General features: G+C 49.4%; 1 protein-coding gene across 7 annotated transcripts in view; it reads left to right on the top strand.

The window, feature by feature from the left end:
- The window catches only part of LOC116947471 (FERM domain-containing protein 4A-like), a 267383-nt gene that overhangs the window by 200692 nt on the left and 53958 nt on the right, over positions 1-12733 (top strand). For all 7 annotated transcript variants that reach the window (XM_076070623.1, XM_032963258.2, XM_032963259.2 and 4 more), the window contains exons 8-11: positions 7222-7305; positions 10225-10290; positions 11508-11565; positions 12405-12491. In XM_076070623.1, the coding sequence (XP_075926738.1) occupies positions 7222-7305; positions 10225-10290; positions 11508-11565; positions 12405-12491 (295 nt within the window). The remainder of the gene's footprint in view (positions 1-7221; positions 7306-10224; positions 10291-11507; positions 11566-12404; positions 12492-12733) is intronic.

Raw genomic sequence — 12733 nt, 5'->3', positions numbered from 1 at the left:
TATTCGTCACTGATGTCAGCCGTGTGCGGGAATCCGACTCGGGTTGCCGAGCTCGTAGCGCGGTGGACAAACCACTGCGCCACCTCTTGTACATCTTGTACATGTCTGATAATACTGCCGTGCATCGGCAATGTACGTGAACTCCTGCCAAATAAATAATAAAGACCCAATGACCTCATCGGACAAATTAGGCCATTGTGGGACACTTGTCATCGCCAAATCCCCAAACAAACGACAATGTGCTCCATTATATTTTGTCTGCAGGATACCCCTCCACACTTCGCATATGTGCATGCACAACAAAACAAAGACAAAGATCCGCCGTATAGCCTCGACAGACTGTTGGGGCAAGCACCTATAAAGGCCAGCACGATACACGAGGGGGTGGGTGGCCAGCGCCACGCCCAGCCGCCTTTGTCTTCTCAGTGTGGATGTTTTTACACTCCGCCAGGTACTCATTTGCGGCTTAGTCGACCTATGGGAGGCCCAGGACCGGTTCAGATAATCGTCACCGGTGTTGGCCGTGAGCGGGAATCGAACTCGGGTCACCGGGTTCGTAGCGCAGCATGCTGACCGCTACTCTACCGCTCCCCACTATGTGCATGCACACAGACACACGCAGAGTCGGAGCTTTTTTCTTATTTTTCCCCTCTCCTGAGCAGGCCGCAGGTACTGAAAAGGGTCAAGGCCTGTTGCCGTGGAGATGGCTCTGGCGCTTTGTTGTGGGTAGTGCTTACCCCCCCTCTCTCCTGCTCTTCCCTTCCTCAGCTTTTTTGTGCATTCATCCCAAAAGCCAGCTCAAGCGTGACGGGACAAAGCGGCTTTTGTTGGTGCAATTGAGCGGCTCACATTCAGATTTGTTTTATTTTTTAAGATCTCTTTTTTTAGTGGGGGGGGGGGGGGGTAGTCATCTCTTCATGTACATGTATGTGTGTTCGTTTCGCTGTTGTAGCGAGATCTTGCCTGGTTTGCAGGAGGTCTTGTGTTGGATCTCGACCCTGACGATGCCTGTATGTTTGGAGGTTGCGTGTTCTCCCCGTGGCCCTCCACATTTACAAAACATGCGCTTGGATTATTTGGCTGCGGCTATAAATTCTCGCACCAGATAAGCCACTTCTTTGAGCTATCATGATGTGTGGCCAGGTGGCCTCTGAAAAAGAGCTAATCATACCTCAGTGGGCTTTATCTTGTAACATGAAAAATATTAAAATATATATTAATATGAATGCACAATATTGTTTAAGACGATTATAAAAATGTAGTTTGTTTTTATCATAAGCAGCTGGTATTAAATAATTCTGTTCAAAGAATTCGGGCTATGCCATCAGTCAACAAGTGATAACGTGTCACGTGTGTTATTGCATTGAGATGCATCGAACAAGAGCAAAACATAAATAATTGACTTGTTTTGTCATCCACTGAGCATTTGTTTACACAGCTGTAGGTCAGATAGTTAGACGTCAACAGACTGAGAGTCTGAATGAACGCATCAGACAATAACATCATCTTTTAATCGTGTCAGTGTTTTGTAATGGCTTTGAAAAAATACCAGCCAAGTTCACAACGTGGGACCTTTGTTTGCCACGTCGTACGTGGGAATTGGTAGCAGCGACCAAACAATCTGGTGGGGAGGCCCCTGCAGCGGCTTCAGCGCTGCGCGTTTTCCCTATCGCGCAGAGACGCTGCGGGGGATACCAATCGCTCACGCGAGCACATTCGCCGTTCTCCACGTTGCACCTGAGCCACCGTGCGCCACGTGGTCGCGGGCACCGGCGCCGCGCTCGCAACAATCGAGCTAGCTCTTGTGAAAGTCACCTAGTCCCGTCGGTGGAGCGAGCGAGCGGGCGGGCGGGCGGCAGCTGCATCGCCGCAGCCTCTCGTCGCCGTGTTTGCTTTGTTCCCGTCCCCGCCGCGCTGGGAATGCACGGGTGGGAAAAGGAGAAAGCAAACACCGGTGTATCGATTGCACTCGATGGTAGGGGGGCAGGGGTGGCAGGGCGTATGGGGGTGTTGGGGGCACCTCGGTGCAACGCCAATGGGGCGGGAGAGCTGGCGGAGTGCCGCTGGCGTTCGCTGTTCGGGGGGGAGATCGGTGTTACTCTGTGTTCCGGTGACACCTCCGGCGAACGGGACGCCGTTCCCGCACGTTGTGTGGCGCGCACGCCAACTAAACCTCTCAAGCGTGGCAAATTAGCGTAGCCGGCTACCTTTACGAGAAGTTTAAATGTCGCGGCTGCTTATCCCGTCATTTGCGAGTTCATTGGGACGGTAATATATGTTCGGGATAAATATGAAGGATTGATACGGAAACAAGAGGGCGCATTGTTAGGTGCTTTTTTTGCCAGGCATTAAACCCAGGCCACCCTCACGTGACAGGCGAGATTTATACCACTCAACCACCAATGCTGACATGGCAAAATAATTACAGGTGAATTCATTCACATGAAATGAAAATGTATGCGAAGGTACCACAATTGTTGCGTGTATCATTAGCAATAACTTCATATTTTTTTGGCCACGTTTTCATGTCACGTTCTGGCCCGCCTCTACTGGACATCTGTGAAAAAGAGCTTTACAGCTCATCGGATTCCTTCCATATAAATAAATATTCTGATTCCGATTTATTGATTGTTTTTATATTTGAATATTTGCCAAGTAAATATATTTTCAGTAAAATAGAGAAACATTAATGTCTCTTCACTTAATGGAGAATAATGAGAATCATTCATTGTTGGTGGCCTCTTCGAAAAGAAATTGCTTTAAAAATGCCCCCCTTGTTAACATTGTTATCACAAGCCAAGTCCTGCTAATGCAGGCCCCTAATTTTTGTTTTTTTATTAGCCTCCCCCCCCCCCCGCACCTTTATTTTCCGAGGCTCCACTTTATCTGCTTTCAACTGGTTTGCACAGGGGCGCTCTTGCTTGTTTAAAGGCAGCGAGCGTGGCCTTCGTACCCAGTTCCCACCATCGCCGACTCGGTCACATACACACACCCGCCAAAGAGGGCAATCACATCTTCCCCGAACGTTAACCCCCGGCTGCTAACGCCGTGAAACCTATATTGCGGGGTGGCTGCGTGTCTCAAGGGCCGGCTAATAATACCATGTGACAGCTCTTGAGTCGGCACCCCTCACGTCCTGGGCTTGGAAAGTAGTGCAGCCACCTACGGGCGAAATGGCTTCTCGAGCGTGGCAAGTTTATTTACATCGGCTCATTCCAGCTCCGAGGAATAAAAACTGGTCTGATGGACGTGCGACGAACACTCTCTGCCGGACGTATGAAACAAAGACAACATGCGTGCCCCCCGTCGTTTTCTGATGTAGTCGTTTTCTGATGTAGTCGTTTTCTGATGTATCCGTGGAGTTGGTACCGCGTGTCGTTTGGCAAGGCCGTCGGACGTTTCACTCCACGTTCTGGGAGCTTACTGCGGTGTTGGTTGACAGAGACTTCGCACGGGATGATGCACCGCTCACTGTGAGTTCCGACTGGAAATGTGTTGAGCTCGTCATGTGAGGCGAAAAGCGCTAGTGGATTGTAACTCCGGGTGGGTGGTGGGGGCAGTGCGTTATGTTTGAATGCCCAGGAAACTAGCGTGGTGGTTGGGTAGCTTAGTGCTCAGAAAAGGCAACTTTTTTTTTACAAAAATGTTGTAGAGCTGATTCCCAAACCCGTTACAGCCTTTTGTCCATCCATTGCTGGATGAAGGCCCCCCCCCCCCCCCCCGCATGCCGTGTTAATCACGGTGGTTGTTTGATCATTCCTTACCATGCTGGTCAGCGTAGCTGGTGAATGTGTGAGGGGTTTTGGGGGGGGAGGGGGGTCTAGGACCGGTTCATATCACTGACGTTCACCCGTGGCTGTAAATGACACTGGGTTCACAGCACGGTGGACAAATCACTGCTCCACCCCTCACTGTAAACGTCTGACAGCTCTTCAGTGGGGCATCAGCAAATCGTGCCATCTACTGGCAATTGCATTGTAAAGACCCAGTGAACATCGTGGGCCACTTGTCATAACAAGATCCCAAAACAGAGGATGGCAAGTTAACAATTTTTACTTTACCAGGTAAGGCCCCACTGAGCTGTTTAGCTCATAAGCGACCTGGCCACAAATAATAACTCAACGTAGTGGCTCGTCATGTGAAAATGTATAGCAACCCAAATACTCTTAATACGCGCGTTGTTTCTAAATGTTGAGGGAAGGATCAGAGGACCCGGAGAAAAAATCCACGCGATCGCGGCGAAAACATGCAAACTCGAAATATACAGCAGGCGTCAGGGTCGGGATCGAACCCATGACCTCTTGTATACCAGGCGAGGTAGTTAACATCCCACCACCGTAGCTGCCCATGACATTGTCTACCTGCGCAACAACAGTAGGAACATGACTTAGAGCCAGGGAGCTTTGTAATTTCTGTGTGTCTCACCATCCTGTCGTCCACTATCTCATCTGGCTCCCTCAACACAACACTGCGCTGATGATCAGAGCATCGTGCAATGTGGTGTTTCGAAACGTTAAAGAATGGCGCTTGTGCAGGGGTGTGTCTGTGTGTGGGGAGCGGTAGTTTTTTTGCAGTTAGCGCGCTGCGCTATGAACCTGTAAACCCGAGTTCAATTCCTGCTCACGGCCAACACCATTGACGATTATCTGAACCAGTCCAGGGCCTCCCCTTGGTCGACTTAGGCTCAAATGAGGACCTGGTGCGGTGTGTAAACATCGTCACTGGGGAGACAAAGGCGGCCGGGCATGGTGCTGACCACCCACCCCATCGTGTACCGTTCCAGCTTTCATAGGTGCTCGCTAACAGCACTTGCCCCAACAGTCTGTTTAGGCTATACGGGGGGTCTTTGTGTGCCGTGGTTAAATTTTGAACTATCGCTTTGCTTGGCTTAAAAGAAACATTCACTTGGCACAGATGCAAATAGCGCTCTTAAATGGCCAAGAGAGTTATTAAACAACACCGGAGCCAATCCACACACACACTGCATTATTGTGCCAATGTCTGTCAACAAAGCAAAATCAGTTATCGCAATCAAGGTGCAGTCATTATGGGATTAGTATACATTTCATGATTTTTTTTATATGTAAAAACAATGATTGGCATGAATTGCAGTGAAGTATTACTATACCTAATTTGAATTAGCATTCGAGAATTTCATAGAAAAGCCTTTTGTGCACAGCACATGCATATCGTACATTGTACGCAGCACATGTATGTTTATAGTAAATATGGGTATACATTGAATGCCTTGACCCATTTCGTTGGTCTTTTTCCAATTCCATTGCGAGTCTGCTGTCGGTTTCGCATCACGAGACAAAGAACTTGCCCATTCGGAGCCCTCCCAGTGCAGTGCGTGACCCCTGCGCTCGCAAGAACAGTCCATGCAAAGAAGTTATCACAGAACTGCTCCGAGAACCTTTAAAGGGACCTCCTGTCCTCAAGAGGGGCATTGTACCTTCCCACATGCCCTGCCGTAGAGGTGTTTGTCGCATGTTAGTCACACGGAACATTTTTCTTTATTATATTCTCAGGTTTTTAATTAATTCAAGCGAAGTGAAAAAAACCTCATTTCATGTGATAGCTTTAGCTGTGCTTAATACGTTAACATTGTTCAATACAATCCAGGGTTACCAGGATCGAATAGTGGTTGTGTCCTGCATTTTCAACCCCACGACCTGGGTTTCATTCCCAGTCTCGGTTAACGTTAGTTTCGAACGATATCTGAACCAATGCAAGGGGGGACCATGCCCCTTTACCAACCCACACTGTGCACGTCAGTGAAGCAAGGTCAAACCGACAGTGTGGGGAGGCTTACAACCCAAACAGTCGATTGACAAAAGGGGGTTGTGAATTACAATGATTGTTTTATCACTCAAACTCGAAAACTGTCGTGTGCAATTGGCAACAATTTTTTGTTTGTTTCAGCAGCTGCGCGGTTCAGAGAGCGAAGGGGGGTTTCTCGCTGTCCAGACCCCTGGGCAGGGGTTGCCTTCGCTCGATGAAATCTTGGAGAAATTGGACACGCGTGACGGGGGGGGGGGTTAGCGGGGGGGACACAGCGAGCATCGATTTAGAGCCGTTGCGACCGTGTCGGACAACGCAGTCGGCTTTTAGCAAAAACACCAGGACTCACTACTACCGCCCGCCCGCTCGCACGTTTGCTTTAAGTAGATTTGGTGAGGGTGGCATTCCAGAGGTTCGAGGGGAAGTGACTACACCCCCCCCCCCCCAAGTGCTACTCTCCCACGAGAAGTTGTTTCTCGCCGTGGCGGACCCATCGCGAGCTCATGCCTGGAGGTGGAAGCGGCACAAGAATGACACTAAATTTCGATTTAAAGCTTTCGTGACTGCAATGATTCATCTTCTTTGGTTCTTACCGAAAGAACCAAAGAAGAAGAATGACACTGCGCATGGGTTGATGTTGTCGGTCGCGAAATGTGCGCTGGACCCTGTGTCACCACTGTTAGTTTGAGTCGGAGTTTGGTTTTGTGAACGAGGGTAGGCTGTGTGTGCCGGCATGATGGTCCAAATTGAAAAAGTCAACCGCAAATATTCTTGGTTTGGTGAAACCGCACAGCATCATCACCCCCATTGGCGGACTATATGGTGAAGGATCGCACCTTTGTCATAGCCGTCGTGCTATGACACTGGCGTGAATGCCAAATGTATAAAACTAGTTATGAACTCATTAGCTCATTTATACGGACAAACAACAGGAAGAAGCTACATGGGAGTGATTAGGATGAGGGCACGGTCATCTTGTGCATAAAGACATGTGGACGTAATAAGTGAGCATGTGCGCTTCTGAAAGTGTGCGTGTGTGCACGTGTGTTGAAACACGTGGATTATTTAACACGGCAAATACATTACATTGGCGTGCATTGACATCAAGTGCTGTGATGTATGGTACCGGAGTGCTGCTATATATTATTTTGTAAATGTTGGGGGGGGGGGGGCGTTTCTCTCACAATTCCAGCTGGTTCTGCTCTGCTACCCAATTTTTTTTAATTTTTCAGTTCACAGTGACGTGTGGCGAGAGCGAAGGATGAATGTTGGGTAACGAGTCAAGCCTATTGAAGTGGCTAGAGAAGTGGTTTTGTGGTATTCTTCTTGGCCTCATGACATGTCTCCGTAAGTAGATTAAGGATGTATACATGGTAACGGTTATTAAAATAATGATAGACTTATTCTCATGCTCCCCCCCTCCTCTCTCTCCCACAGTGATGATGTCACCAAGGATGAGCTGAAAAGGCTGTCGGCCCTCCCAGCGCGGACCCTCAAGGAGCATCCCTCCATCACGTTCTGGTGAGTTGCCCATTGCATCAGCTCAGCGAGAGACGTTCTGCTCCGTCATCACTTGTGTGCGTGCGTGCGTGTGTGCGTCGAACTTCCTTCGCACCGTACGTAGCCGACCGTGCTAGCACAGAGGCCCCCTCGGTGGGCGGCCGCCTCGTTGTGCACTCGCTCACCGAGGCTCTGCGATTGTCACCATCCCACCAAAAATACACTCTTCCCATCTGCCCCCCGTGCTTTCATTTGTTGTTGTTGTTGTTGCAAACTGCCGCGGCAACTCCTGCTCTTTTGGTATTGTACGAGAGCCGTGAAGGGATTGAGCCCCCCCACCCCGCACCCTCCCCCACCCCCCCCCCCCTACTGTTCCACTAACCATGTTTTTCATCTCCTGGTGATACCACCACCACCAACGTCGTCATCATTATCTCCCACAGCTTCTTCCCCTGCCCTCCTACAGCCTCACTGGTTGCAGCGGCGCGAGGCAAGGCTGCCGCAGGCGAACAATCGCAGCCGAAATGTATTCAGCAATTAATGGTGCGACAAAGGCCGTATAAAACGGTGACACAATGGCTCTTCTTTGCCATTATCGGGCTCTTTCAGTTTTTTTTTACTTTGACTCCCCCCCCCCCGCGCACTCCCCCCTCGCCCCCCAACCACGACTCAGCGGACGTTAGAGAGGCAGGAGGGCGGCTTCAGTGCACAAGAACACGGAGGCCGTGTGTGGGCGTGGGAATGCGCTCCCCTCCGCCCTGCCACTCCTGAGAGGCAGAACGCACTTCACCGTGCCCTCTCCGTTCGCCCAGTTCCACGGCACAAATTCGCCCGTCTACGCGGCAGATGTGGGGAAGGAGCGTTCCCGTGGAAACGCCGGCGTTTGTTTTCGAAAATAAAAGTCGCGCGCTCGGCAGGTTCACCGCGGTAGAGCGGCATTAGCGTGAACGTGCCGCCGTTTCGGTTTCGCTGAAAGTGAAATCTAAAAAGACAAAAAAAAACAAGGCCCAGTTTTCATCCTGGGGTGAAACAAAAAAAAAAGCAAACACTTCGACGCAATTGCGTTTACAAAAGGGAAAAGGTGCAGACCAGCAGTTGCCTCTCACGCAACTGCTGGTGGAAGGGGTCTCTATGAGAGGGAGCTCTAGAAAGGCCCCCCCCCCCCCTCTGAGAGGGCATTTGGACCACACTTCGAAGCAGTGGCCGGTTTTGACAGTAAATGTTGCCGTTGGTCCGTGTGCCGAGGGAGCTACAAATATATTAACGTCGTTACATGTGTTCAAGTTAGCAAGACCCGTGTGCGTGTTTGGTATACACGTGGGGCTAATTGTGGTCTCACGTGCGCTCGCAAAACAATTTACGGCGTCGGTGACTGTCACTGAGCATAAAAGGCTGAAAGTAACCAACGCTGCTTTGCCGTGAAACCAATGGAGAAATAAATGAAGGCGGGGGTTATTTGCGGTCTGATTTTTCAGATAAGTACCCTTTTGCGCGAGAGATGCTGTCTGTACACGCTTTGACTTCGTTATGCGGCTGGGGTGAGCTGGAATTCCAGCGCGCGGGTGGGATTTGTGGCCAGGCCTGTCGGGCTAAATGTTTCCATTGGTCTGTGCGCCATGGGAGCACCAATCAACCTGCGATCATATCGAAAGGGCACCGGGGGTGGGTGTTTATTAAAACAAACCACGAGCGCTAATGTTTACGCTTGTCTCTCTTTTAATGCCATCGCGGTGAAGTATGGTCAAATGACCCTCGCGGCATTCGGCATTGTAGGTGGCCCGCCTACAACAGTGTCTTGACCAACAGGATGTAAGCGTACAGTTAATAATAGGGGCGGGGGGGGGGGCAGTGGTGTAGTTGGTTACCGCACTGCGCTATGAATCCGGAATTCTGAGTTCAGTTCCCAGCCATGGCTAACATCGGTGGCGTGTGCTGTCTGAACTGGTCCCGGGTGCCTCAATTCACCGCACTGATCAGTGTGGTGAAGTAAGGCAAAACAAAAACGATAACGGGGGTGCCTTCATCCAGCATTGGATTGAGAAAGAGTTGTAGTTGTAATGAGAATAAGTTTATATAATCCAGCAGGGTGGCACAAGGGCAGTGTGGCTTGCAACCAGAAGGTTTTACGTTTCTATGGAAAGACTCGCCCTGCCAGAGGAATGTGGAATTTCAACTCTGGCCCAGGGCTGTAAATGGGGGATGAGTGCTGACTTGAGTTCTCAACTGACTGGAAAACCACTTTATATATATTTTACATTACCTCATGGTTTATAGCTTTTTTAAAAGCTAAAAGTTTTTTGGAATGTTACGTTATTATATGTGTGTTAATTTATTTCCATTTTAATGGTGCAATTGTCTTCACTCGGCATGCAGTTGCATATGAAGACGTTAAACAAACGAAACGTTTAATGCTGAAAAGCAAATTACAATTAAGCAGAATGTATCGCATTCATTTGAGTTTATTTAGCATATTGGAAGCAATTAATTATTCTATACGTAATTACATATATGTGTGCAAGTGGATCATGTTGGCATCCGGGTGTTAAGCGCATAGCAAAGGGGATACATTACAATAATAATCACTCAACCGCATTCTCACTTAAAGCCAAAATTAAGTGTTTGTAGTAATTGTGAACAATTGCCTCCTGTTGATTACAGCCAGGCACGGCGCAATCACTTTCGCAGGAGAATTAGCTCCAAATAAAATGTTGCCCGGGTCAAACGGACAGACGGGGAAATTGCTTTCATTGATTTACTTTCACGCGGATTCCTGCTTATCTGCGGGAAATACGCAGCGCTGGCTCGTGAGGAATGACGTGCGCAGATGTCGCCACCAATAAAAACAAATGTATAGAAGTGTGAATTTTTACGAGGTTGTCTCCGTCGTCGTCGCAGGGAGAGTTCGCTGGCCCTGACTTTGTTGTGCCTTCCATTTCACAGCGAGGATCAGGTCGTGAAAAATTACCAGAAGCTCAAGAGTCAAAGGCGGGGTCACGCTATCGTCAAGTAAGCTGAAATCGTCGCACCGAATGCTCCGTTTTTTTCTTTAAACGTCCAGGCTACCCGCCAGCCGAGCAACCAATTTCACGCCGCTGACACTTCCACCCCACACTCTCCACACGCCCCCCTCTCTCCGTTTGGAATCGCCCAAACTTAACCCAGGTCAGCTATGCTGGCACCCGACTCTTTGACCATCTGTGCTGTGTTAAAAATCAGGCAGCTCCACATGGTGGGGGGGGTGGGAGGGGTTTGACGAGAGGTGCAGTGCTACCCTTTGGAAGTCAAAGTATCCGGCTAGTGAATGGTTCCTGTTGGTGATTTTCTACATTAGAAATGCACAGGGACCCAGTAATTGCTAAATGTTATGAATTTCTTATCGTTGCCACACTATACGTACGACTGACAACCCCTATTTAACATGTGTTTGAACAAAGCTAAGTAATGTTGTATTTAAATGTATGCTCCTACTAACTACTGACCCACTCCTGAGCCCAATACTTTGTGTGCCACTGTGCATTTACTCCAGGTTCTCTCAATCAGCACAATCAGCATTTTTGTCAGCTTGTTGAAGTGAAAAAGCACAGACTCATTGGTATCAGTGTCTCATATCTAAAGAGTTTGGGGGTTTCCAGACACCCACGCCACTGATTCTGATGCCAATGCTGCTGCTCCCGCATCTGTGACTGGACTAATATTCCAGTCGTAATGTTGCACAAAGTGCATAGCAATACACTCTGCAGTCCTCTGTTGAAACTCCCCAAATCACAAGCATTTGATCCTACATCAATGTCCCCCCCCCCATCCCTCCCCAGTCTCTGCCCATTAGCCCCAAACTGCTGTGCAATTTTAACATACATACCAGCTTAATGTTCGGCCCCAATTTTGGCTTATTTAGTTTTGCTGGTTAAGTTCCACTGCGTGCTCAAGGCGTCGCCAATGCGAGCCTCGACGAACCTGGCCCAAACTGCTGCGGACAAAGGGGTCGTATGGCAAGTCGTGACCAGGATAGAGGCACCAGCGGGTATGGATTGCCAGGAGGGGATTTAAAAATAGCTTCCCCCCCCCCCCCCCGACAAAGTGCATTCACCCCTGTAATAGAGCCCACAGATTCGTGCGGTGTTCTGCAGCGGGCGCTCGCTCTGCCCCGCGGTATTTTCTCACGACGTTGAGGCTCCTCTTTCTGCTGATTTTTTTTTTCTCTCTCTCTCTCTTCCTCCCCCCAGTTACATGAGCGTCGTCGAGTTGCTGCCCACGTACGGAGTTCACTACTACTCGGTGAAGGTGAGTCCGGCGCTAAGGTGGCAAAACTATACCCGTCCGTAACAACCGGCAGATGGAGTTTAATTGACTTGAATAGGTTCTCACATTGTGTAGCCTTTGCTCTCTGAATCTGCAAGGGGTAACATGTTGACGTTTTTTTTTTGCTTCTCGGAAAACAGTTCCATCCCTTACCCACGGGTCCCGTATCCCGTCCTGCTATTGCCCGGTGCCTGCCTAGTGAAAGAGCAAATTGTTCCGCGTGCTTCTTTGAATTATAAAACACTGCACTTTGCTGCTCTCGATTATGATGAATACCCCATTGCAGACACAGCACACTGCATGCTGTGATGGTGGTGCGCATGTTTGTGTGCATGCGTCTGTGTGTGTTCGTTTGTGTGCATCTGCGTGCGGTGTGTGTGTGTGTGTGCGCGCATACGTATATATGTATGGTATGGGGAGCGGTGGCGTAGCAATTAGCGCACTGCGCTGCGAATCTGGCGCCCTGAGTTCGATTCCCGCTCAAGGCCAACACCAGTGACGATTATCTGAACTGGTCCTGGGCCTCCCCTAGGTCGCCTCAGCCTCAAATGAGTACCTGGTGCAGTGCGTAAACATAGCCACTAGTGTGGTGTGTAAACATCGCCACTAGGAAGACAAAGGTGGCTGGGCGTGGTTGCTGGTCACCCACTCCCTCGTGTGCCCTTCTGGCCTTCGCAGTTGCTCGCTAACAGCACTTGCCCCAACAGTTTATGAAGGCTATACGGGGGAACGTTGCGTGTTTTATTTGTATGTATGTTGAACTTCTTTCACGCCGTACGTAGCCAATGCTCACGTATCTGCGTGTTTGCCCCCGTCATCAGGACAAACAGGGACTCCCTTGGTGGCTGGGCCTCAGCACAAGAGGCATTGCTCAGTACGACCACCAGGACAGACTCAAGCCACGCAAGGTATGGCCATACCACCCCGTGTCTCCCGTACGAAAGCTCGGGTAAACTGCTGATTCTTTTATCAGTAAAACACCCGAATATACATAGAGTGCATTTAGACTGACTCGTACAATGAGTCATACAATGAGTCAGTCTTTCAGCAATTCGCTGAATTTTCACGATCATGTTCAAGAATCACTTCTGTTTTGTCTATTTTCACCATGTCATTATTCCTCCGTTTGCCCAAATGTAACACGAGCACT

Source organism: Petromyzon marinus, chromosome 30 (genome assembly GCF_048934315.1).
Source record: "Petromyzon marinus isolate PM22_M1 ecotype Great Lakes invasive population chromosome 30, UKy_Petmar_22M1.pri1.0, whole genome shotgun sequence".
NCBI classification, from domain to species: Eukaryota; Metazoa; Chordata; class Hyperoartia; order Petromyzontiformes; family Petromyzontidae; genus Petromyzon; species Petromyzon marinus.
The sequence above is the reverse complement of the archived record's forward strand: the minus strand, read 5'-3'. Positions and strand labels throughout refer to the sequence as shown.